This window comes from Strongylocentrotus purpuratus, unplaced genomic scaffold (genome assembly GCF_000002235.5).
Source record: "Strongylocentrotus purpuratus isolate Spur 01 unplaced genomic scaffold, Spur_5.0 spur5_scaffold_7, whole genome shotgun sequence".
In the NCBI taxonomy this organism is placed as follows: domain Eukaryota; kingdom Metazoa; phylum Echinodermata; class Echinoidea; order Camarodonta; family Strongylocentrotidae; genus Strongylocentrotus; species Strongylocentrotus purpuratus.
The window spans coordinates 14,601,300-14,629,081 of record NW_022145613.1 but is presented as its reverse complement, the minus strand read 5'-3'; the positions used below and the strand labels follow the sequence as shown (position 1 = coordinate 14,629,081).

The following is a 27,782-nucleotide window of genomic DNA, read 5'->3' as shown; positions in this document are numbered from 1 at the left end:
ATTTGCATAATTCAGTATGCATCTCGGCCTAGAATTTGTGAAGTAATTAGCAGCATGAAGCATTCCCGAATATACATCACTTGCAAAATTTATAAAAGTTTCTGGTCTTTTTAGCAGACTAAAAAATCATGGCATTATGGCTGCACACGTACAACACACATGAACATATTACGCATTCTTCCTTTTCGATGCACTTGTCCAGTAAGATAATAGGGACTTTTAGATTTAAACGAGAACGTGGACCGCCACGTGTGACATCCTTTTAAGGCAATGTGACGTCCTTTTAAGGCACTGCTGGGCACGGCCCAGTGCCTTAACACATTGTCACACGCGGCAGTCCATGCTCTCGTCGTGTAAATCTAAAAGTCCCTAATGATAGCATGACGAATCATATGTGTATATACTATTGTCCAAAAGTACTTGTCCAATAAAATTAATTATGAAATGACATTTGATCCTTGACATTGTATCTACATGAGCACATTGGAAATGATGTTGGGCTTGGGCAAAACGCTACCCTCGTACTGGTCTTAATTCCTGTATACATGCATGTGAATACAAGCAATTAAATACAAAATTATATGAAGCATAAAAGATATTCAAATACATCAAATGCTTTGGAAAGAAATTGCAGAGAATTTTTGTTCACAAAGCTAAACTACATTTAGTAGTTTTACCATACGTGGCCCAAAAGGTCAATTGTATGCTTTGGAAAGTCTGAAAGAGAATGTTCACCTCTCTCGCTGTCTCTCCCTCTCTCTCTCATTCAAGTAAAATAGACAAAAGAGGATGTGATCATATTTTTCTCTAATACTTCAGTAAGTATTAATTTTATTTTTCTAACTATCTTATAAATTACATATATATCATTTGGCAATGACGTTGTGCAATAGTTCAAAAGAAGTGAAATAGTGCTAACTGTGCTATACTGTAGTACATTTGTTAATTATTCAGGGATATTTTACTTCCATGTGTACACAAGGTTTCATATTGCACCCAAGATCAACTTAATTCAATTAAAGAACATTTCCAAGGAAGGGACTGACTTTGATTTTAACAAAGGGTACCGGTACTCAATATAATTATATCTTAAATATTTTCAACACATCTACAACTTTATAATAATATGAACAATTAAATTTATGCACTGTAGAAATCAATAAGGGAAAGTGAGACAAAGGGAGTCTACATATTGGAGTATACATATTGAGCTCTTATTTTGTAGCATCAAACTGGCAGTGCAGCCTTGTTCAATGCATTTTATATAAATTGAAAATAGCTTTTGAACTCTTTGATATTCCAGAATATGAGCTTCTCTGACATAACATCGGGCCCGTTGCATAAAACTTAGCATTGATGGTAACTTTGCCATGAAAGGCAACTTCCATGGAAACTGTGATTTGACTGGTTGTTGATTGATGTTGCCATGGTAGTTGATGTTGCCATGGTAGTAATATTGATGGCAAAGTTACCATCAGTGGTAAGTTTATGCAACAGACCCTGTTCGTAAATATCCTTGCACTTGGATTCATGCATCTTGGCAAGTCAAAGGTATTTTGGTCATTCATTGTCCCATATTTTACCAAGAATATATAGGAAAATAAACAAACATGAAATTCTTCGTTATTCGGTCTGATCCAAGCTCTTGAGTTGAAGGAATCTTCTGAAAACTCTAGTGAGGTCCTTTAACATATGGGACCAGGAATCTGCGGTTTGCCCTGATCTGATCTGATCTGCCTGCACATGCTTTCATCTTTCTGGTATTCTACCGTATCCCTTTATTACTAATCAGATCTATTCAGACGATCAGCACAGCCACATTGTTCATCCTCTTGGTCATGGTACCTTTCACATATGAACAAACAAGCAGAGCACAGTGTGAATGTGCTTACAGTGTCTTTTGCATGTACAAGTTCACGATATATTGACCCTCCTCAGAAAGGGCTCCTCCCTCGTATAGCACCTTGGTCGAATGTCTCCGAGATGACATGTCAAACTTGCTGTGGAGTACCAAAATGTTTCAAAAAATGTTCCTATGGTGCGGGGGCGATCTGTAAACAGTCCAGCATCGTTTCCAAATGTTTCATTTTGCTCCCAGTGTCCTTTCCTTGTGCAACCTGTCAGACAGTGTGTGAGAGAGAGAAAGAGAGAGAGAGAGAGAGAGAGAGAGAGAGAGAGAGAGAAGGAGAGATAATGGGATAGAAGAGGGAATGAATATATGCAGTGAAGAAGCAAAGGATGTGTATAGAAAGGAACAGAAAAGGGGAAAAAAAAGTGAGAATGTGGTAATGAAGAAAAAACGAGAGAGAAAAGGATTTTATAAAACATATCAAATGGCTTTGGTCACAGAAATCCTTATGAAAAAGTTGCCCATATTTTTAAAGACAAAAGTTGGATAGATGGAAGTTTCACTTTAGTCGTATCCATCTTATTGAGTAGGCCTCTATTGCAATTCATGGAAGTTGCCAGCAGAGCTTTTGAGAAATAATAAAAAATGTCTAAGTTTATCTGAAAACTAAAAGTGATTATAATTGTTAAAAGCTACCTAGCTGCAATATATTCTATCAAAATATCATCTTATTTTTACATTCTTGCTTTACCATTGCATTAACTCGCTATGGTCAAGATTTCAATGACATTTATGAAGACATACAAAAGTTATAGAATGATTTTTTTAAATAAAATGTTCACATCATCTAAACTTATGCTTTCTCAAAAAAAGATTAGGACCTGCTTATTACTGTTTCATACTCAAAACAACAAAGATAAACAGAAGTCTGCCCTACAGTTCAGACACAAAATTACTTCCAATTTGTATCAGTATAGTAATATAACTTTAAAATTCTACCGTGAATTCAGAAACTTGTGAATACATGGAAATATCATGTTTTTCAAACAGTCCACACTTGCTGAAAGTTTCATAAAAGACTCCTCACTAAAATATTTCACAGAGACTACCGACTGACATTTTTATCTTTTAAATAGTGTTTGTGTAAATTGTGTGCACTAAGCCCATTTTAAATTCCAAAACTTGGTGTGCCAAGTTGAAATCAAGGAGCCCATGATCATTGGACTCCTGTTATTGTTGAGCCCACGCTCCCATGGATCGACCAACAATACTGAATTTTTGCAATTCAATTCAATTCAAAATCATTTTAATTTTGTACATAAAATAAAAATAACAGAATGTAAATTCCTAAATAATTACATTTCAACAAGAAAAGGAGGACAACAAAAAGTATACACTTGAAAATAGGAACCCTCCAGATTAATACATTGTGTGTTCCTTCCCTCTGATATCCAAATACATGATCAAATACATGTAAGTATCTGATTGTTCAGTATTCACATCCATACATCATACCTTGTATTTATAAGCAATCTGCTGAGCTGCCCATGAGGCGTATTTCATGTTGTCTTTCTTTATCTTCCCTGAGGCCTTAGGTGAAGAGGCAATATTTGTAGCAGCCTGAATGAATCAATGAAAATATCAATGATTAGTAATATAGGAAGGAAATAAATAAATAATTAATGGATATATAGAGTTATGCTGATTGTTATGCGTGTTTGGACGAAATATTAATGTATCACTAAAGGTAAGTACATGAGAAAATGTGAAAATTCATTTTATTTTATTTATATGGAAAAATAATGAATTATAATTGAATGTACAGCAACAATGGTGTTTTATTGACATTTGATCAACACTCAGTCATCACATATGTCCAATACCAAGTTATCGATTCAGTTTATCTAATATCAAACTGGTCAAACATCACTTGATCAAAACTCAATTCTTCTAGTATCCAACACGTCTATTATCATTTACCATATTTATTTTTGGTATACTTAGCAAAGTTTAACTGTCTACTAAACATTTGGATATCAGACTAATCCATTAATAGACACAAAATGCATTACATTGACTGAAAAAATAGCCTAAATGTGTATTAGATACAGTGGCAAAACACATGACATGAAAGTGTTTCCTACACATGAAAGTGTTTTTTTAAGAACAGGATTAAGAGAACCCTACCATCTCTTTTAATAATTTCTACTCAGAGGGAAAGAAGGAGCAATATTTCTTTCCTTTTATTCTTCTTCTTCTAAACAGGGGCTGCAGCTATTACAGCCCCATTAAAGACACCAGCCACTAGCCATGTCTGTCTGTCCATGATGCTTATTTTTTTTCATTCGAGGAAGAGGAACCAAAATGAAGCTTTTGTAGACAGATGGATCTTTCTATATAACTGGTCACTACTAGCAGGGACACCATGGTAGCAAGGAAGGAAGTGATAGCAACTATGATTTCAAGCAACAAAATGAAGAGAAAGAGAAATAGAAATTCTTACCATAAACATGCCATGTGTGTACTGAATATGAAATGGTTAGAGGAGAATTATAAAGAAAGGAGAAGGGGAGGGGGGGGGGGGGATATTAACTATAATTTCAAGCAACAACAAAAAGAGAAATAGCCATTCTTACCATAAACATGCCATAGAGAGCCCTCATGTTGTTGCCATTCAATTTGACAGCATGAGCAAAGTACTTTCTAGCAATCTCCATACATTCTGTTCCTCCTTGTGTGTACTGAATCTAAAACGGTTAGAAGAGAAGAGTTAATAAAGGGACAATAATATCAAAGACAGTAACCACATGAAAAATATTCTTATAGACAATGGGAATATTGTTTTGGTGAATTATCTATCGCATCAAACTTTAATCCACTGCCTCCCGAACCCAGTAGTCCCTTCATGTGAAGGTGTCGTGGTCTAGTGGATACCTTATAGGACAGTGGATCACTTGGTTCACGGTCCAAGTCCCCCTGTGGCACTAATGTCCTTTGGCAAGACAATCATCTACATTTGCCACACTTCACCCAGGTGATGTAAATGGATAGCTGGCAGGAACTTATTCCTTCAAATGCTAGAGCGCCACAATGGCAGCGGTGCTAAAGCCGGGGTAATCATTGTGAAGCGCCAAGAGTGTCAAGTCTGACAGGCATGAGCGCTTTACCAGAACCCACTATTATTGTTATCATTATAATGAGAGGGTTCACTAGTCAGTGGGTTAGCACTTTTCATTGATTTTTACACTTCACTGAACACATCAAATAAATTATTATGTAACAAGGAAGTTGTGCTGCAGAATACTCTTTACCCATACCAGTAATTTCCATTTGCATCACAAATCCCATTCCAGTTTATACAGGCAAGTTTGCAAGTGGAATAAGTTTACAGCATGATAATGACTGTACTACTTCACAACAAATCAATAAGTGGAAAATTCAGGTGCTTACCTCTGCATATTTCTGATGGTACAAATGGTTGTGTGGATTGGACATGATGAGCTCTTCAAAGCAAAATATGGCTTTATTGTAACTGTACAATACACATGAGAAGGAGTGGGGTGCAAATGGATACAGGGAAAGAGAGAAACAAGGGGAGAAATGATGAGATGATTAATAAGGCAAAGTAGAATATAAATATTGAAATCACATAACAAGTTTAAGAATAAGGCTTATCCAAATCAAAATTTAAACATGAAACAGTCTCTTCAAATAGCTCATAACTGCATAAATATAGCATAAATATAACATATTTAACTAAATATTAAGATGTAGAATTATTACTGTAACATTCAAACTTACACACATTTTTATGGATAGTCATTTTCACAGCAAAAAATCTTTGAAAATTTAAAAAAATTAGTGTTGTGTCAATTGTGATTCAATTTGTTTGCGGCAAGAAACTTACAAAAAATCTGAATGACTAGCAAAATTCATGGACATTTATGCACTTGAAAGTATATCTGGGTTTACAGAATTAAATAACATATACATTTACTTTTATCTAACAGGAATGAAAATGGTAACATATATGCTTACTTTTGTTCTGAAATATACAAATCTGCTAACTCCATCCAAGCTTCATGATCACTCATAAACCTGCAAAATGAGAAGAAAAATATAGTAAGACTTAACATATTCAAGTGTGTGGGTAATTTGGATCCAAGGTAAATCCATTTTCTTTGTCATCAATAACATTTTAGGATAAATTTTAGTTGAAGCACAAACTAAATGAAATAGTAGACCTAGGTTAAATAATGCACATTGCCATGCTACACTATGGTATATCACATTACAGAGAAAATGAAAGTTTAAAAGATCAATAAGTTGCATTCATCAAGATGTGTGATTCTTGAATTGGGGGTGAAAGTAATATATGATAATGAAATCAAATCAAGTCTAATTTTGGATCAACTCTTCTAAATGGTTTGATTACAAAAATATAACATTAGACTGTTCCGTTTAGAATGACTTACTTTTGTAGGTATGCATTTAATTCCTTGATAGCTTCACCCAATCGATTCTGCCCTTTCAAAAGTGCAATCAGTCTTTTCCTCACCATCTGTTGACATCAGAGAGAAAATGTGCACACAAGTTACAAACTTAAGGTACCACCAACTGTTTTTATTAAACATCTTTCCAGCTCCAAGTAAGCAAATAAACTAATGCACAGCATTAAGATGTATTGCAGAAATTTTGAAAGACAACTTTCCCTTTTGTTGCATCACACTAAATGACTTAAATTACATTTTTTTTCTTCAAAATGTATGACTCATGGGCCTCTTTTCTTTTTAGAGAACCTATAGTGATCTCATATTTCAAGCATTCATAACTCTCTTATCATTGGTCCGATATATTTCAAACTATCGTCATTTATTTTTCTGAGTTCATGCAAATAAACTTATTACCGGTACAAAAGGTTTAATTGCCCTTTAACGCAAAACAAAACTGAACAACTTTCTGCCCTAGCGTACCGTTTATTGCACAACGTCATCTCATGGTTAACTTACTAACAAAACCTAATTCGAGAACCAACAGCACAGCTAGAGAAGCAGCAAGATTTAAGACCAAAATGCTACAGCTGATCTGCAATGGGGCTAGAGGGGATTTTGTGGCAGTGATTCTAGTACAGTATAGTTTTATGGTTTTACTCACAGCATTTGCTGGATCCTCCTTTAATAGTATTTCATAGTGCTCTTCTGCTGCTTCATACCTGCATAAGACAAGAACATTTAGACAGAGAATATATATTGACAACAGCTGACTGTTTTACATCAAAAAGGTACATCAATTCACGCTGTACTAGTACAATCCACAGAAGACCTGCTGTTTCCAAAAACATGATCAGTCGGCTTTGAGTCATAAAAATGGATCGGATGATTGTATTTTGTATTCACTCCATAAAGATTTTGAGACAAAACATACTTTTTCTTTTACCTATCTGTGTGATATAAGAGACAGATATATGAGGCACACTATGATGATTTTTTTAATTTTTTTTATTCATTTGCGTTTAATTTAATTTTTTTATTTATATTCATATTAATTCATCAATATTTTTTTATTTTCATTTTTATTAATTATTCATTCATCTATCTTATTTTATTTCACTACAATTTTTTTGGGGGGTTATTATTAACATTTTTAAAATTAACTTATTCATTTTATCATATTCTTTTTTGTAGGGCGGGGTTCAGTTTACAATTCTAGCAATACTGTACTCACTCTCCAAGGCTCTCAAGCTGTAGACCTTCTAACCTCTTGCCCCTGATACTGCTGGGAAAGTTATGCTCCACTGTATCAATAATATCTGTTGCTAGGTCCTGGTCCCCACAATCCAGTGCTGCTATGCAGACTTGTTCATATATAGTCCATACTGCAGACACAATAGTAAATTATATGAGACTTAACACTTTATGCAGAGGAATATATATTACTAGTTTTGGAATACAATAAATATATATTTATATATATATCAGATTCCCCATTCCACACCTACCTCCATCTCAAATAACCATATTTCTAACATTGGTGAATCACATAAAAATCAAAGGGATATTAGCTTGGGGAGGTGGAGATGCTATGAAAAAAGAAAAACATCTTGAGAGTTAGTGCATTAACTGATAATAATCTTACCCCAATTGCACACTTTGGCTTATACAGTCTGATAAAAAGGGCCTGTTTTGCCACACAGATAATGAGCAACACATCACAAAGAAGGATCAAACTAAACAAGGAATGAATCTTACCTTCATCCCCAAGTCTCCTCCGATAGTTTTCCAGCAAATACTGTCCCAGTTCAACAGTCTCAATGCTGTTCCTTGTGTTTTCCTCTCGCCACTTCTTTAGTTTATCTCTTGCCTCTGTAAAATTATAAACAATGTCAAATTTATCTAAAGATTAATATATTTTTCAGATCTTCATTACGGTAGATTAGATAACTTCACACAGGCACGCGCCCGGCCGCAACCCACTATCGGTATACACTTGTATTGTGCAGCGGTTTGCTGTTAAACCTGTGAAAAAGTGTATAGAGTAAAGGAGGGGGTAATTGACCAGCTCCAGTTTTCGGCTGATTGGTTGGATGCATGGCAAAATCCCTTTTAAATACATCGCATAATAGCATAACATATATCCCACACATACCATACCATGCTAGTGTCACTAAAGAACCACATTTGCAATGAAAAATATATCCTAAAATATCACATTTTAGCGATGTAATCTGCGGTCCCGCTACCCAAATCTGAAAAATAGAGTATCTTACCCGTGTCTGTAAGAAATATGGGTACCATAAAATGCGCTTTATTTCAAGTATTTTTCAGATTTAGAGCCCAATTTTGTGCTAGTCGCAAGCTCAAAAGTATCTCATCGCATGTATTAAATCAATGCTGCTGGACACCGCAACGCACACACAATATCTCTGTCTAATTCAGATTCCAATTTCGGATCACCGCGGTACTAGTTTTCGGCCTGGCGAGATCCAGCATGGGATACCTGCTCCTCCCGCTAGAGCTATAGATCAGCGCGGAAACGCACGGCACGCGCGCTTCCTATTGACTTTGTACACGCGGCCGAAAAATAGTTCGCTAGGCCAATGACTGCCTCCGAAAGGGTGAAAATTGAAATGAATATTGTCATGGCAATTCGTGATTTTTTTCTGGGATTCTTTTTTTGTTTAAATATTAATAATATTTGCTTCATGATTTGAACAAGAAATGATAATAAATAGGAAGTAAAGGATCCAAAAATAGGATTTTGTCTTGAGTGGCCGAAAACCCCCTCCTTTACTCTACTTATATCATCGTTTGTCTGAAAAATACTCCAAAAATAACAAGAAAATTGACACGAAACAGGTAATAAACATAACAAATTTAACTCATGATCTTTATTTCGACATTTAATGAATATTTACTTCATTTTGGGTATGTTTTAGTAGGGTATCTCCACGCCCGAGTTATGAGTCAAATTTTGGATACATTTCTGGACAAGCGACCGAAAATCATCCGCAGCGGCGAGGCAGAGGTAATCCGTGGGTCTCTATCGGCGGGGCCGGGCACGGGCGACAAAGGGGTTCCGTTCTCACGCCCCTACGTGCCCAACAATGACTGAGCCAATTTCTCGTCGCACATCGCTTCACTAACCATCGATTCAGACGCTTTTCTGATATGAAAAACAACCAATATGTATGAAAACACTAGCCCAAAATAAAATTCACACCATTCCTCACTTAAATTTACTGATAAAGTCTCATCAAATTACATTGTCGAATAGAAAACTACTATTTAAAAAAAATATTTAGTCATACCTTGCCAGTCCATGGAAGTCGCCATCTTGAGAAATGATGCATGATGGGAAGAGCTCGCTCTGCACCCTGGGAAATGTTTCCATGGGTTCCCCTGACAACAATCCTTATCCTCATCCGCGACTTTTATTAAAATTCTCTTAAAACCTACGGTTTAATCGCATTTATCTTGCATTTTGATCCTTACAACTCGACATAATGATCCCACCAAACGCATCCCTGGTCAAATATGACAACCCAGTTCTTGTCAGCAGAAATACGGAGAAGAAAACACCTCGGGTAAGTTGTGGAGTTGAAAGATTAATTGTAAAGTTCTGCAGCGCTGTGCTCGAGCGCATCGCGGACAGAAGAGAAGGGGGGAGTTCGGCGGACATGCCCGTCAGCTCAGCTGAGCTAGCTGCTTGCAAATCAAGCATTGCTAGCATTGTCATTGATAATGATGACCTGATAAAGCAGTTAATATCAATAGACTTCTATTTCTACTTCTAATTCTACACGTAGGTCTAGATCTAGACCTATGACTATAGACTATATGACAAATTGACAATATGTCTAATTTGAAAACTAAATCAATGAGAGTCATGCAGGCAGTTGACCCAAACTTGTGTGTTGATGCATGATTGTCAATAACAACAGCAATTTGTTTTTGAAGAAGATTAGCGATATTCATAATCATAACATTAACAAATTAAATGTTCTATAAATATCTCTACCAGTAACAGTGAGACTTAGTCTATAAGACTAGCATTTAAAGTAGCAAGAGTAAGACTAATAATGTAAGAGTAAGACTTGTGTTGGACAAAAGGACATGATGTATTCATGATGGTTATTATTAATATTATTGCTACAGTATGAGTCAAAATAAACTAACCCCCCTAACGCGTGTAACGTTTGCAATACGTTAATTATATATTTAACGTTTGTAGGCGTTACCCGTTAGACGTTAGCGTTACCCGTTAGTTTTGTTAGTTTTGTTAGTTTTGTTAGTTTTGTTAGATGATGTTCTAAAATTGACCGAACGAAGGAACGATATATGCGCTTCAAGAAAATGATGCCTAAAATATCTGAAACATCGTAATTATCATCTCAAAATACGAGCACGAGTATGTTCAAAATTAAATACGATGAAACAATGCCAAACTAATTTGAAACATCCTTATTATCGTCTCAAAATTAGGGAATGAAGTTACGATATGTGCTTCGAGATAATGATGCCTAAAATATCTGAAACATCGTAATTATCTTCTAAAATTGACCGAAAGGAGGAACGATATATGCGCTTCAATAAAACGATGCCTAAAATATCTGAAACATCGTACTTATCATCTCAAAATACGAGCACGAGTATATTCAAAATTATTTACGATAAAACAATGCCAAACTAATCTGAAACATCCTAATTATCTTCTCAAAATTAGCGAACGAAGTTACGATATGTGCTTCGAGAAAATGATGCCTAAAATATCTGTAACATCGTAATTATCTTCTAAAATTGACTGAACGAAGGAACAATATGCACTTCAAGAAAATGATGCCTAAAATATCTGAAACATCGTAATTATCATCTGAAGATACGAGTATATTCCAAAGTATTTACGATAAAACAAAGCCAAACTAATCTGAACATCCTAATAATCTTCTCAAAATTTAGTAGCGAACGAAGTAACGATATGCGCTTCGAGAAATTGATGCCTAAAATGTCTGAAACCATGCCCCAAACGTCGAGTCTACCCTTTATCCTATTAAGTCCCTGCTTACTCGGGCTTCAGGACATCACTTTCACAGGTCATTCCTTTACCTCTCCTCCAAGTAAATCTAATTATCTCTAATCCTCTTAACTAGCGAGGGACAATTATCTATTACGTAATCACCTTGACTACAATACCTTTAATCACGAGTGTGCCAGATTAACTGCGTTTGTCTCAGTGTGTGTGTGTACTAGAACTTGTACTATAAATTGAAAAGGATATAGATCGCGGGAGAGAGAGAAGCGGAAACAATAGAATATCGCTGATGTTACAGGCTTTTATAACAAAAAGTAAGCCGACAGACCGAAAGAAATGAATGAAGAAAATGAAAACCAATATCACTGGCACTTGAAAAAATGAAAGAGACATTAAATCGCGGGAGAGAAAGAAGCGAAAACAATCAAATATTGATGATGTTACAGGCTTTCATGGCAAAAAGTAAGCCTACGCAACGACAGAAATGATTGAAGAAAATGAATGCCAATATCATCGGCGCTTGAGAAAATAAAACAATTAATGAGTTGCGGGAGAGAGACAGAAGCGAATTCAATTAAATATCGCTGATGTTATAGGCTTTTATGACAAGTTAGTAAACGGAACGAAACAAATTATTGAAGCAAATGAATGCCAATATCACCCCGGCGCTTGACAAAGTAAAAGAGAGATAGATCGCAGGGGAGGGAGAAGCTAAATCAATTATACATCGCTGATGTTACAGGCTTTCGACGGAACGACCAAAATGATTGAAGAAAATGAATGCCAATATCACCAGGCGCTTGACAAAATAGATCGCAGAGAAGAGAGAAGCGAAATCAATTATATATCACTGATGTTACAGGCTTTTACGACAAAAAGTAAGTCGACGGAACGAAAAAAAAATGATTGAAGAAAATGAATACCAATATCACGGTTATCACCAGGCGCTTGAGAAAATAAAAGAGAGATACATGTAGATCGAAGGGGAGAGAAGCGAATCAATTATATATCGCCGATGTTACAGGCTTTTATGGCAAAGAGTAAGTCGACGGAACGAAAGAAATGTATGAAGAAAATGAATGCCAATATCATCGGCGCTTGAGAAGGAAAAAAAAAAAAGATATAGATCGCGGGAGAGAAATAAGCGAAAACAAATAAATATCGCTGATCTTACAGGCTTGCATGACAAAGAGTAAGCCTACGGAATGAAAGAAATGAATGAAGAAAATGAATTCCAATATCACCAGGCGTAAGTCGACGGAACGAAACCAATGATTGAAGAAAATGAATGCCAATATCACCAGGCGCTTGACAAAATAGATCGCAGAGAAGAGAGAAGCGAAATCAATTATATATCACTGATGTTACAGGCTTTTACGACAAAAAGTAAGTCGACGGAAAATAAAAAAATTGATTGAAGAAAATGAATACCAATATCACGGTTATCACCAGGCGCTTGAGAAAATAAAAGAGAGATAGATCGAAGGGGAGAGAAGCGAATCAATTATATATCGCCGATGTATACAGGCTTTTATGGCAAAGAGTAAGCCTACGCAGTGACAAAAATGATTGAAAAAAATGAATACCAATATCACAGAACTACACGTGCACTACACTGTGAAGATCACTCCCTGGCCCTTGACTCATGAATATAACTGTCAGATCCTGAATAGGGGCTATGATAGGATTAAGGCGATTAGCAGGTAATCCCTTATAAGGGATTACGAACAACCCTGTAAATGTGATGTCCCTACTTTTTAAGGGGATGTTTGAGTCATGCATCGTAATTATCATCTAAAAAAACAAGCACGCATAAAATTATATTCAAAGTGATTTACGATAGAACAATGCCATATCAATCTGAATTTCTGAAACATTGTAATTATCTTCTAAAATTTACCGAAGTCTGGATATGCGCTTCAAGAAAATGATGCCTATAGTATCTGAAATACTTATCAACTCAAAATACGAGCATGGAATTTTAAAAAAAAAATCGACAAAATAATGTCAAACTTATCTTAAATTAAGCTGATATGATAACTTATGCAGACGGACGATAACTGACTTCAAATCCAGGTACTATTCCATCAATAAGGTCAAAATAATGAAGCAATTATGTCATCATGAGCGCGAGATTTTGCAAACGTAAGACACGTGAAAAAGCATTGTAGTCATCCCGATTTATCATTGAACGGTTGCTCGCCCTAAATCAAAGCCATTTTATTCGATGCCAATTATGCCCATTGTTAGCTCAAAATTGTTGAGTTTTTACAGGGCTACGGTCTCGCAAGGTGAACATCAGAAGCAAAATCTCATTTTCTGCCAATTTCATAGCAGGACAAAGAGGAAGAAAAACGCGATGAATAGTATAAAAGATAGGGATCCAATTTATCCGGATAGCTACTGCTTTATAAATTTGTTCCCCCTGCTTTTGATTAACCTGCCACACATTTATAATCCCATATAGGAGAACAATGCAATGCATGTATCTGAGCAGCGTCTCTACTGCTACCATCGCATGTCAATCATGAACAGTGGCCTAGCTCTTTTGTTCCATTTTGCAGTACATAATAATTAGTAGCCCCCTGCTGCCAATGACGAGAAACACCTCTATTTTCTCCATGCCTTTAAATATTTAATTTGTAGTGTGTCTTTTTTTATCTTTTGCATCCAGGACATGGCACAGAAAACATGCCTTCAGGAACGGTTGCATGAATTTATTTTTACAGAAATATGAATGTTGTTGATTTATGTTCATTATTTTGTTATTGGTTGCTATTTTTGGTACTAACAACGTCGTTTATAATACTAATTTAACAGTTTTCAAACATTCAACGTTTTATTTTGACATCGTTTTTTTTCTTCTTGCCCTGCATTAGAGTAATATGTTGAACATCACTTATGTTTCACTATGACTTGTTTTCTTTGAAACTCTTTACTATCTAGTCTTTCCGACTTTATTTTAAAATCTTTTGTTGTTTTTCATTATTGACTTTCTTAAGAAATAACTAATTTGTATTACTCGCTTTCTACATTTTCATTCTTATAAAATCATGTTTCGTTCCCCATTAACATATCTTAAAGCGGTAGTTCAGTTTTGGGGTGTATGGGGAAGGATTTGGACTATTCTCAGGACTTGGTGTCTAGTTTTTCTTTGCAACTCGTTACTAATTCAGTCTTTCCAACATTATTTTAATATTTAAGATATTTTGTTTTTCACTATTGATTTCCTAAAAAAATGACTACTTTGTATTACAACCCCCCCCCCCCCCCCCCCCCCCCCCCCCCACCCCTTACAGTAAATGCACCTGACCTCATCGAGTCCTCAGAAGAGACGTATTTTTGGTTCTTGGAATTCAATTTAATTCCTTCCGATTCTTCAATTTGTCATTTGGTCATAACGCGATCTGACAATTGACATACTTGAATTACTTGATTGATAAAATTGTTTAGTAGGATGACCAAGTACTTACTTTATGCACTTGCCAACATCAGGCACATCATTTTGTGTATAAAGTGCCTCATCACTTTCTACCAACCTGTATCGTAGATTGATCCGTGAGACTAGGTAGTAAATGTTGGAAAGAGGAAGACATGATATATGAAATAATAAAGGGAAAAAGATGGCCACGAGGAGAATGCCTTTTTATCTTCTAATTAGATCATTACGTGGCTGGAGAACCATCTCTGTGCAATACAATCTGAATTACCGGGAGCTTCGAACGTGCTCTTGATATTGCATAGCAGTGAGCCAGTTTTGTTTGTTTATTTATTTAAATACGGTGATTAAAAAAAACATGCTTTCAGCTTAGCATAGCTATTTTTAGCATGGAAGTCCCTACATGGTATATTAAAGTACATAAAAGTTACCAAGAAGTAGGTCCTAGCAGTCTTCAAGTTCCAAGTCCCTGGTCCTAGGGTGGAAACCTAAATCAATGGAAACTTCCTCCCTGCCTGTGTACTCTTACATTGCGTAAAATGCACTTTCTCTGTCATCAAGCATGGTTTGTAGTAGGTCCATGCATCAAGTCTCTCAGCAAGAAATTGAGATTAGAATCCAGTCGTTGACTGATATACTTATGTCAGCAAGATAAGAGATAAATTTGTTTCTCTGGGGACTTGGTGGTTGAAGGCTGGTGGAATGTGACAGCTATAGGGCCACGCGAGCGCGAGCACATACTAGTAAATCAAGTTTAGGGGTGAATATAGTAGCGATCTTTTGTTTTTCTTCCAGTCTCTCTCTACTCCGCCCCCTTTATCTCTTCACTATCTTCCCTCCTTCTTTCACTCTCCCTCCCCATCTCTCTCTCTCTCTTCTTTCTCTCTATATACCCCGTCTCCCCTCATCTCTTCCTCTCCCTCTCTCTCCCGTCCTTTCAACTTTTCTCATATTCATTCCTTTCCTTAAAATCTCACAGCATGCGCGTCATTTTCTCTGACACAACAGCCATATTTGTCCATATTAATACAAGTTCATAACCCAAACAACTTTGAAATCATCTTTTTATGAAGTTATGCGATAAAGGTTATAATTGAAGAGGTGAAAATTGGGCTCTTCTTAAAACTACAAAAGGCGGCACTCATCAGGAATGAAAAAGCACTTACGATAATGGGAAATGGGCATTAGTTGAAAGAAAAGGGGCACCAATCATATTTTGATAGGGGCATTTTCCGGAGGTGAAGGGGGCCCTTATCTGAAGTAAAAATGATTAACTTCTCGTACCTGAAAAGGGGCATTTACGAGAAGGGAAGTGCTTTTTTTATAAATTGAGGTAGCTATTATTATAAGGGGCATTTATGAAATTATAAGGTGCGCTTGTCCGAGTTAAAAGGGGGTAGTTATTAAAAGGGGAAGGGTCACTTCTACAACAAAGGAAAGAGGGCACTTGTCAAAGTAAAAGGGGCACTTTGTGGGTACTTGAAAAACGGGGGGGGGGGCACTGTACCGCTAGCTAAACGTAACACAAAAACAGTTTGCCATTCATTCTATTCATTCTCAGCTTGCTACTCTTTCTCTTTTTTTAATGGAGGTATAGTTTTCAATAGAAAAAGGAGCATTTGTGAAAATACCAGGAGCGCTTATCCGAGTTAAAAAGGGGTAGTTATTAAAGGGGAAGGGGCACTTTTCTATGGAAAAGGGGCCCTTTTGAGGTACTTGAAAATGTGGGGGGGGGGGCACTGTACCGCTAGCTAAAAGTAACACAAATACAGTTGGCCATTCACTTATTCTATTCATTTCCGGCCTGCTACTGCTCCCTATAGCCAGTGGCTTAGATCCTTACGTAATACCTATTGTTCAAGGGGGATCCCCTTGAACATAGGATCCCCCTGAACAATAGACATTAGGCCTTGTAGCTAGGACAACGCCCTTTGCCCCCGCCGAGTGTCAATAGCAGGCCACATTCAGAGTAAGCTTTTTTTGTATGTGACAGGAAGTTTGCTATTAAGCCTTGACCGTAGCTCTCCATACAAGCATTACTATAGTGTTGGAATATATTCCGACGGCTATTGATACGAATATACATACAGGAACATAATTTGAAATTGTATATGCGTACAACTGCTTGTCTTTACATTTTCATTTCATAGGGAAAATAGAGGGGACTGATGAAATGATACATTTAGATAGAAAGGGAGAGAGGATATACAGTACGAGAGATGATGAAAATAGAGGAAAGCAGTGTCGCCGGGATGCGTTATTTTTTTATGCGGCACAGATTGGGGCTTTTTTTTAAAAAGGGGTCTTGATTTACAGACTAATACTGGTCGTGTGCGTACTAAACAGTAAAGGTAGTAGAGGTCTGTTTTTAATACTGTTACATTTAATCCACTACCGCATGGAAAATCATTACATCAACAATTAAAATCAAATTGGAAAACTGAAGAGGAGGCAGCACGTCAATAAGGAGAACATCACAATAATGAGTCAATAAAACTAACTTAAACGAAGAGGAGTGTTATCTAAACACATAGTTCGCGATGGATATACAAACTTCTTCGACTAGTCTCACCTAAGTGCAGACACTATTCAGAAGGGAAAGAACGTACTTCCCATAGGTTTAACACGCGCCATACCCCAATCTGTGCCGCATAAAAAAAATAACGCCGCCGGGATAGGGGGGGGGGGGGGGAAGCAAAAAAAGAAAATAGGCAACATTTGTGGTTACCTCTTTATTTTTAATTTTTTTTGGGGGGGGGGGGGCAGGGCTCGGGGCCAATTAGATACATATATATATATATACATCTAGCTAGGTTTACGAAAGGTCCTTGGTTTACGGTCAGCTGGGATGACGATCGTAGTCTGTAAATTTACAGCAGAAAAATCGGTGTTGTGACAAAATTAATATAGAAATTAAAATTGGAATTTACATTGCATGTACCTTAAAGTGAAGATAGGGATGTAAGTTTGTATACCTAGTGTTTTTTTATTTTTACTTTTCCCTTTTGTTGATTTATTTTTATTCAATACATCATTGTAATTATTTTTTCCCATTTCCTATAAATTACCTTCTATCTTTACGTCTCCCGATTTCTTTTTTTCTTGAAATCGATTTTTTTTTCCCTTCTCTTTTCCATCACCTACTTCATCTGCACCCACTAATTTTGTTATTCCATCTCTTATAAATGATGATTTAAAAAAAAAAAATGTTTTATTAAAAAATTCTCAATAATTTATAAATAATAAAACCTAACTTTTATAATATCTATTTTTCGGAATTTCATTGAAATTGGGGTGGGTGTGCATCTAAAACAAAAGAGAGAAGGTCATAGATCATTAGAGAGTGGGAGGGAGAAAAACTGAGTGAGAGAGGAATTGGAGAGAAAAAGGATGCAAGAAATGATGGATGTTGAAAGATGAGGTGTTGAAATTATAATTTTATCTTTTTGTAAATATATATGAGAAGTTAAAATATTTCTTAAATCCTTTTTAAATGGTCCGTATGTTCCAATACACATGGCATAGCTCTTTAACAACGACATTAAATAATCACAGATTTATTATGACATTTCCCCCCCCCCCCCCCCAAGTATGTCCCGAGTGGCGCTCTCAGAACAAAGGCGCGTAACAAAGTTAAATACATGAATATACGCGGTGTTTTGGAACTTTGGTGTTGATTGACATGACGCCTCATTTTAGATAGACAATCAGCCTATACAGTGCGTCCCAGAAAACACGAAACCGAGAATTGCCAATGTTTTATCATAACTTAATCACAATTAACATTAATAAATGAAACATATTTGTAGATCAGTGTAGGTCCACGATTAGAGAGAGAGAGATAACAAAACAAAAATTGGGGGGGGGGGGGGGGGACAAACATCCATAGAGAGAGAGAGGAAGATAAGAAAGGAGACATTGGTGATTCGAGATAGATTATCAAGAGAGAGAGAGATTAAAGGTGTAGTACCCAAATTACTGCCCACCTACCTGACCCATGCCCTGACCAGGGCAAGGAAGTGGTTGAATTGTTATGTTCCTTCTAATGATGTCGCTTGAATCCACATTGTCTTTGAAGAAATGATTCACCTACCTGAATAAATGTATACTGCGTCACTTCATCATCAGCCCATCACATCATCATCACCATCATCATGTTAGTATCAACATCATCATTATTTTTAAATGCGCAAATCTGATTTGTTGAATGAAACGCTTACAAAAAAGATATTAAAATAAAGCGTCTTTACTTACAATCGATTGCAACTATTTGTGCTACTTGGCCCAGCTCTATTATCATCACCATCGCTTTTCTTTATCATCATCGCGGCGAATATGCCAACTGTCACATATTCATGAGCTAGAAAAAATATTTATCTCCGTAACATACAACTGCTTTTCAGGACTAATAGTTTGTATTGGATATTGCTACATTGATAGCAAACTATTCATAATTGCATGCATATCATTATATTGGTATTGTATATGGGATATAATGTACAAACTGTACATCCAAATGAAGACTAAAGGATGACGAGGATGGTGTGCGATTCTGGTGAGGAACCAAAGGAGAAGAGGGCATAGACTGTAAAATTTATACAGAACTTGGTGGAAACAGGTAGGTAATTGATATTGTTCTCGAAGTATTCATCATAAAAATACATTCACTACTAATCGTAGTCGTAAATATTGGCTTGATTGAGGCAGTGAGGGATCTTAGCCTTGGTTATCACACCCCTAGGAATCACGGGCGGTTCGTGGCTTGACGTTTCTTGGTTGGAGTGGCAGGTAGTGTCTTGGTGCAGGGGGAGGATAATGATTAATTGTCTGCAAGAGGTAACTTGTGGAAACACTTACGTATGATTGGGCGGGCGGGGGGATTGGGGTAGCAGTAGTGTCTCAGGATAATGATCAATTATATGCTACCGGTAGCTTGTGAAAAAAACTTACTTACTTTATTGATTGCAAGACAATAAAGCCATAAACACCCTCGTATATATATATATATATATATATACATATTTTACAGATAAGAGAAATTAAAAACGAAAAACAAACATGTGGGTTATAAAGGGCCATAGATCATTGTGGAAGTAGACTACCGGTACTAGTATTCCTCACTTCATACCTAATTTATGCATAGTTTTATAAGTTAAAAACAAAACGGGATTTTAAATCAGAACAAAGCATGCATAAAAAAGTAGTAGAGCCTACAAACACCAGTCATTTTTCAGAAAATCCGTTGTGAAAAACAAGGAAAGAACTCGAAATAGCATTAATTATTTTTGAGACTGAATATCATCATAATAATCAAGTGACAAAGAAACAAGATAAAATGAACACCAGCAAGCTAAACTGAAAACACGAGCAATGCTCGAAATGCGTCTGAAAAGCATGCAGGGCAACAAAATAAAAACATGTCAAACTATAACTGCAACAACAATTATAACAACACCAACAACAGCGAGGCCGTAGCGCTGACGGTCTACACCGCCATAGATCTCCCGTTCCGCCCACGTCAATTTGCCTATTACGCTCGGCTAGCTCCTCCCCTTCTCTAAAGCAGTCGCTATGCGGAAGTAGCGTTCCGCTAGCTACTGTGCGACGTGCTGGTAAAAAAAAGTGTGACATAAAAAGACAGATATTGGAGGCATTTCCGCTGAAATATTAACCAGGTTTTGAGGGATATATCTCGGGAATGAAGCAATTGTAAGTCATGAAAATTGACATATATCATTTGGATGGACATTTCTGAATTTTTGTGTTTAAAAATAGTGAATTCACAGGAAAATCGCTAAGTTAAAAAGATCGTTCTTCGTGATTGTATTCGACCACGTTGTGAGCAAGTTTCCCACGCTGCTATACACTGCTCTCTAAATATTCTTTGATATTGCCGACTTGTTGTAGCTTCTTGTAAAGAGACGTACGTCTCTGCGAAATTTACCAGACCCTGTTTGCTTTCAACTGTAATGTTTGGGACATTCCTGGCGCACTCGAAAAATTCCATACCCGTTAATGAACTTCCTAACGGGTATGGGACATTTAACGGCAAGGGGACATTTAACGGCAAGGGGACATTTAACGGCAAGGGGACATTTAACGGCAAGGGGACATTTAACGGCAAGGAGACATTTAACGGCAAGGGGACATTTAACGGCAAGGGGACATTTAACGGCAACTACAGAACCGACCCGTTAGTAACGCGTTATTTATAACGTTAGCGTTAAACGCGTTAAATCGTATAGTTTATTTTGACTCATACTGTATTAGAGGTCTACTCAGGTCTATAGTACTTGTACGTTTTAGTATCAATCGCCGCCCAAGTAGGCCTATTGGATTATTATTTAATAATTTTGTTCAAATCAATCTGAAGGCGAAAAAGAAATCTTCCATCCATTCTTCCCTTGAAATTCTTTGTTTTTCTTTTTTTCTTGTTTCTTCTTTTTTCTTCTAGATCTAGTACTATTTTTTCTTTTTCCTCTTTACTCTTTAGACTTGATCTATAGACTAGTCTATTCTTCTTCCTTTTCTTCTTCATCTTCATCTTGTTGTTGTTCTTCTTTTTAATTTCTTCTTCTTCTCCTTCTGAAGACCTTCCCCTTCTTTCTTCTATTGATTTTGTCTTCCTCTTCATCTTTATATTCTTTTTTCAACTGAGTTATCATATTAAACATAGATCTAGACTATTTCTATTTCTAGATTTCTAAATCGAAAATGAAATGAGAAATGATACATGCATTGCCACATCATGATGTACATGTATGAGATCACTTAAGGAGGTTAGCATTGTAAGCCTGATGGCCTAAAAATTATTTTAAAAATTGTTTGGACTTGACTAGGTTTTCTTTCTTCTCCTACTTTGCCTTCTACTCCTACTTTGCCTTCTACTTCCTCCTCACCTTCTTATTTATCTCTTCTCCTTATTTCCTTTGTGGTTCTTACCTTCCCTCTGTTATTTGAGATCTTCTCTAATATTGCAGATTCATCGACTTATTTTTTTAACCCTCTTTCACATTCTTGATTTGTTCCCTTCTTTCTTTCTTCCTTTTTTCTTTTCCTCTCTTGTTATAGTCTACCTGAACAAATTTATAATTTAGATCAAGATTGACCCTTTAATTATAACAGGTCTTAACAGTTAATCCAAAGCCCTTGTTGGAGTTCATCGCTAACTTTCAACTTCATGCCATCATTTTTGTTCATAGACTATATTCCTGTCCACGGATGGAATATAAACCTACAAAAAAGTTGTTGGTCTTAATCTAACATTTCACTTTCTGTATACATATTTTCTCTTTCTCTCATACTCTTACAGTACTTCCTTTCCTTCATAAAAATTACTCCTCTCTTCTTCATCCTTTTGACACACTTGTTTGCACACACAAGCACCAGAATCTTCATGATTTTATCTTCTTCTTTTTTTCCTATATAGTTTTGCTAGGTCTGTTATGCTCAGCCAGCTATATGTGTGTCATTTAAAAACAAAAATTAATCTCTCCCTTTGTTATTGTTGTCCCTTTTTTGCAGGCAAGAGCTCTCAAAACGTCACCTCAGCAGCCCACCAATGCTGGCCCTGTACCCAACCCTCCTCCCAAGGGAGGTAGCAAACTTCCACCCGTAGAATCACAGAAAGCTCAGCAGACAGATGAAATACTCAACTCCATTTTGCCACCTAGGTGAGATAATATTTATATTCAAAATATGTTTTATATTTCATAATATGGGGGGTACTCCAACAAGTTTGGCACCACTTTATTTTAGTTTTTTTGGAATTCATATAATTGAGGCAATTATTTTATTTTGGAAAGTGGAGAAGATGCTATTCAGAATTAAGTTCTAGTTAAGTAGCATTTGTATACTTAGCTGATTATTACGTAATTAGATATTTCATTGAGAATAATCACAGGAGTTTATTTTGATTAACAAATTTATGTTGGGTCTTTGGTTATTCAGATACATGATGGAATAAAAAATGCCCTTGGTAAAAACATTTCAGCAAATGTACCTGTGCTGTGGGCAGGTAAATTCAAATGTTGCTACTGTTTCTATAGCAGCAAATCTAAATGAATTCGGAATAAATTAGATACACTGTGAATATTTAAATATATTAATTAATTAAGAACAAAACAGAATTCAAGTCAAAAAATGTTTTTCACATTTTTATTTACCAGGGAAACAAATTTGTAATATACTCATGTCATTGTTATCCACACAGGGAATGGACAGAGTCTGGTCAGCTGTGGGTTCAGCAGGTGTCCAGTACCCCGGCCACTCGGTTGGACGTGGTCAACCTACAGGAGCAGCTGGACATGAGGCTGCAGCAGAGACAGGCCAGGGAGACTGGTATTTGCCCTGTCAGGAGAGAGCTTTATTCACAGTGCTTCGGTAAGTGTTTGAATACAAGTCAAAATTCATAGGAAATATGCTGGCTTGATACTCTACATACATTCTGTAAATATCCTCTATGTAAATTTATTTTACTTACTTTGTGAGCCCTATGTGGCTTACAAAATATATGTGGGACTCACACACACACAAAAATTAATTTGTCGATCATCATGATTATAATTTGTCATGTTTATTACACAAGTACTTATAAATCAAATAAAAATGCATACATATGCTCTTTCCACAAAAAAGTACACATGTTCATACTGAATGAATTTGTACCTTAACATTTTTTTTTTCTCCAAACAAAAATTAGTTTAGCCTAGTAATTAGCTTCTTGACCATGGATTTCATGAATTTTATTTTCATGTCCTTTTTCTTCATATATTCTTCTTTCTTGTGTGTATATATATTTCTGTCGTCCATTTTCAGATAAGTTTTATAACATTCAACATTTCCACAATTATACTAATTATTTCTCCTCTCCAATTTCAATCATGTTTGTCTTTTTGTTTATTTGCTAGATGAGTTGATCCGTCAGGTGACCATCGAGTGTGCCGAGCGCGGCCTTCTCCTTCTCAGGGTCCGAGACGAGATCAGGATGACCATAGCTGCTTACCAGACCCTCTATGAAAGCAGTGTAGCCTTCGGTATGCGCAAGGCACTGCAGGCTGAGCAGGGCAAGTCAGATATGGAGAAGAAGGTAATTAAAGGCTGTTACAAGGGATCACCATCTGCTCATGCAGAGCCAGAAGGATATGATTTGTATAAAATAACAAAGGGTTAATACCCTTCTAGCTCTTAACAGGCAATATTCCACTTCAAGTTTTAAGTTTTATTTGTTCCACATTTTACAAAAAATGTAGACATACATATAAAATAAAAAATTATACAATACATGTAGTATATATCAGCACATCTCAATGATTCTCAATTCATATCATAGATTAAGTAGAATGTGAGGAACTTATTAAAAAGCAGCATTTGTATATTGTAGGTTCCTGGTAAAATAAGCTTGATATGAAAACCTCGTAATATATTCTTTAAATCTGTAATAATGTCTGCTAAAGGACAGAATGATATTAAGCATTATTACCCGTATCAGACATCTGAGCTGGTCATTTACAAAACCGTATTGCCCTAGTTTTCACTAGCAGTGGAAACGGAGGGGTATATTCTTTGTATTTTCCTTGGTCTCCCTGCTCGTATAGACTATGCGTGTAGAGACGAGTGAAAATATACCTTTTTATTTTCCACGGTCTCGCATCCGGGCATCTTGTATTGACCGCGCCGTATTTTTTCATTTTCATTGCGCATCTATTATGCGTACGAGAACCGGCGCACTTTGCGCGCACTCTATTGTGACGTAATAATCACACCAAATGCACACTGTTTGCAGTATATCGAAAATTTTGTCAAGCACTGGATATTTGACAAAGTTTGTTCAGTTCTTTGAGATTGTCATGGTGGATTTCTGTATTTGCTCTAGATGTCTGATTTGGATAACAATACAAATATTGACTGGCTTTACTTTCGGGGGACATCAGAAATATTGACCGCGCTAAGACCATATTGCCCTCGTCTTTCGACTCGGGGCAATATTATCTGAGCTTGGTCAATATTTATGATATACCCCTCAAGGCCAGTCAATATTATATAAATATATCCTAGATTTGAATTACTGTGCCATTAATAAAATTTCGCAGTCTTCATACAAATCCCATGAAAAGAATTCAGACCTACTGACTGTCAACAGAAATGGGCCTTGAAGGGAGTAACTTATAGTATGTGTATTTTATACTGTTATCATTACCCTACACCTATTCTAAAACTCAATCACAACCAAAGCCCTTATTGATATATTTTACAAAATTATTAATATTATTATTATTATTATCACTAATACCGCGCTTTTCCCATAAGGCCCAAAATGCTGACAGTAAATGAAAATGAAAGTTACATAAATACATGTAATAAGAAAAACAGCACACATTTACAAACTGCCCACCAAAAATATGTTTTTAAGGCCTTTCTGAAAGTAATAACAACAACAAAGCATAGAGCAAATTTTATTGCAGATATTGGATCACTGCACCCACTTGTGCAGACATAAACTTTTATTTGGATGTGTCATTTTGATGTATTAAATAGATCACAGACCTTGGGCAAGAGAAGCGAGAGCTTGAGCGACAGGTCAACGAACTCAAGGCCAAGTGCGAGGCCATCGAGAAGAGAGAGGCCGAGAGGAGACAAGTCGAGGAGAAGAAACACGCAGAAGAGATCCAGTTCCTTAAGAGGACTAACCAACAGCTTAAGGTATAGATTAACTATTTATTTATTCATCTATCTGCCGTATTTATATGTTTATTGATGAATCCGTTAATCAATTTATGTTGAATTCTCTATGAAAGACCGGCCATTTATTGATGTGGTCCTGGCAGAAGAGAACTAACACAAATGTTGTGATGTAGTAACAAAATTATAAAAAGATGATTTAGAGAACTTATAACCTATCATTGACACAGTTTGTACACGCTTGGACTGAATTGTCCTGGGTAGTATATTCAAGGATAGGTCCAAACATGAAATGTGTGTTTCTTTGTTATTGTTTTTTTTTTCTTCTTCTTCTTCTTTTGGGGGTTTTTACTAGTTATATTTGTGAGAAAGACTTAATAATGTTGTTTTTTTTTAATTTAAAAAAAAAATTAAAAAAATTAATGTAATTGTTCCCCTCTCAATATCTTGTTAATAATCAACTTTCCTTTATTTTCATCCACCACAGACACAACTTGAAGGTATAATTGCTCCAAACAAGAAGTAGGGTGACGGGCGATTCCTATAGTGGACTCTTCACTGTATACTTGTACAAAGTGATATAGGTAGAACTACATATTCTTGAATCCGACCTTGTATATAATTATACATATATATTTGTGGAGTAGAGTTAGTAAATATTGAATTAAAAAGAATATGCACTACCCTGCAATCAATATCAAATAATGAGGATGTCTTGTACTCTGATATTTATTATTTCTGGAAGAGATTACTTGTGAATCGTTTATTTTTTTCATTGATGAGCATTCTTAGAAAAGATGTTGTTTCAGGTTTTAGAGGCAGACTTTTCACTTTTCTACTTTCTGATTCTCAATTTCCTCTCTGTAGCTGAATAAGTTTGTAATACTCATCTTCACAATTTTTCATTACTTCTTCTTTCGTATGTCAGGCAGTTTCTGAATCACATGTAAAAGCACATCGGTTTGTTTGAAATGAAGAGGTGAATTTCCTTCACAGGAATTAGTACATTACAATGAAAATGTAGCAAAACTTATTTGTGTGTGATTTTTCAAATTAAATGATATGGGGGATGTTTCACAAAGATCCTAAGTTGGACTTAACAATTATGGAAAGCTGTTAGCATCTTTGAAAATATTTTGTAAAAGTTATTTTAAAAGGCATAAAATGTTGATTCAAATCATTCATATTTTCTATTATCAAGGATATTTCATGTTCTTGATGGCGAATTTGTGAAATACCCCTATGATGTATTAAAACCGTCCAGGCATTCACTTTGTTACTGATGTATATATAGGAATACAATTTTTAAATTGCCCACCTTAAGTGTTCCTTTCTATCTTGTTCCATGTCTTCTTCCTTCAAAAAGTTCTATTTGTATTACATACATGCAGTAAATGAACTGTCAATATTTTGTATACAGTATATTTTCAATAGCATGGTTATGCAATGACTATTCATTGCACTTGAATATCATTTAATTTTTTTTTTACGGGGTTGTGGAGAGGATCTAATGTTGCAGGTGTACAACATTATTGGACATATTTTCCCAGCTAAAAGCTCCAGTATTAACAAAGTTGTAACTTTTGTCACGTTATCTTTTGAAATTGTCTGTAAGAATTATATCAAAGACAATTTTTTCATTTTAAAAAGATTTAATGTTCAACAAAAGTGCTGGCAAATGTTTGTATCAGTAATAATAATAAAATTGAAATAAAAAAAAACATATAAATGAGAGATTTGAAAGTTCCACCCATCCTGGGTTTGTATACATGTACCTGAATTTTAAAATGTAGTACAACATGCTATTAATTCTTCAATTTCATTTATCTAGATCTGAAATGATCTCGTCTCAAAACTGTGGTATTGAATGTTTGTCAACTGTACTGCTCTGTTCAAGTATACTGAATCACAAAGTGCAGTGGTATCTATGTATCATATCCACCAGGGGGGTGTTTCACAAAACTTGTCATCAGTGACAAATGACAGTTTTTGTTACAAGCTACTAAAATCCATGCTTCTGATTGGTTATTCTGATTTTTCACTGATTTTTGTCATTTGTCATTGAAAAAAAGCTTTGTGAAACGGGTCCCAGTTGTAATGTATGTGATAATTATTTGAGATCTATATTTAACTATTTGTAGATTTGTACAAGTATTCCATTTCAACTTGATTCCTGCCAGATATCCATGTAACCTCACTTTACGACTATGCATTCCTCATCTTTAATTCTTCAATATACATGTATCATCACACCTTGATCTTGATGCCTACCTATAAAGGGAAAGT

The 27,782-nt window shown here is 35.9% G+C and overlaps 2 protein-coding genes across 2 annotated transcripts; one reads left to right on the top strand and one right to left on the bottom strand.

Annotated features, from left to right (window-relative positions):
- Positions 1–795: 795 nt before the first annotated feature.
- On the bottom strand, positions 796–9,763 carry LOC581413 (ER membrane protein complex subunit 2). The gene is made up of 10 exons (XM_011674330.2): positions 9,657–9,763; positions 8,098–8,211; positions 7,574–7,724; positions 7,004–7,061; positions 6,325–6,410; positions 5,888–5,947; positions 5,300–5,381; positions 4,486–4,596; positions 3,365–3,469; positions 796–2,117 (listed from the first exon to the last, which is right to left on the bottom strand). The coding sequence occupies exons 1-10, from the start codon at positions 9,679–9,681 to the stop codon at positions 2,034–2,036; spliced, it is 876 nt and encodes a 291-aa protein (XP_011672632.1). The 5' UTR covers positions 9,682–9,763; the 3' UTR covers positions 796–2,033.
- LOC373273 (axonemal dynein light chain p33) lies at positions 9,659–26,468 on the top strand. Its single transcript, NM_214515.2, is given in 6 exon segments — positions 9,659–9,932; positions 22,341–22,489; positions 23,029–23,198; positions 23,726–23,904; positions 25,353–25,517; positions 25,984–26,468. Coding segments are annotated over 6 exon segments (783 nt in total). The 5' UTR covers positions 9,659–9,851; the 3' UTR covers positions 26,023–26,468.
- Positions 26,469–27,782: the final 1,314 nt, after the last annotated feature.

Excerpts from the sequence above, each read along its gene's own strand:
- LOC581413 (XM_011674330.2), bottom strand. The coding sequence starts at position 9,681 with ATGGCGACTTCCATGGACTGGCAAG. Across the intron at positions 7,725-8,097 it reads GAGGAGACTTGGGGATGAAG|TATGGACTATATATGAACAA; the intron begins GTAAGATTCATT and ends TTGTGTCTGCAG. Across the intron at positions 2,118-3,364 it reads AGATTGCTTATAAATACAAG|GTTGCACAAGGAAAGGACAC; the intron begins GTATGATGTATG and ends ACTGTCTGACAG.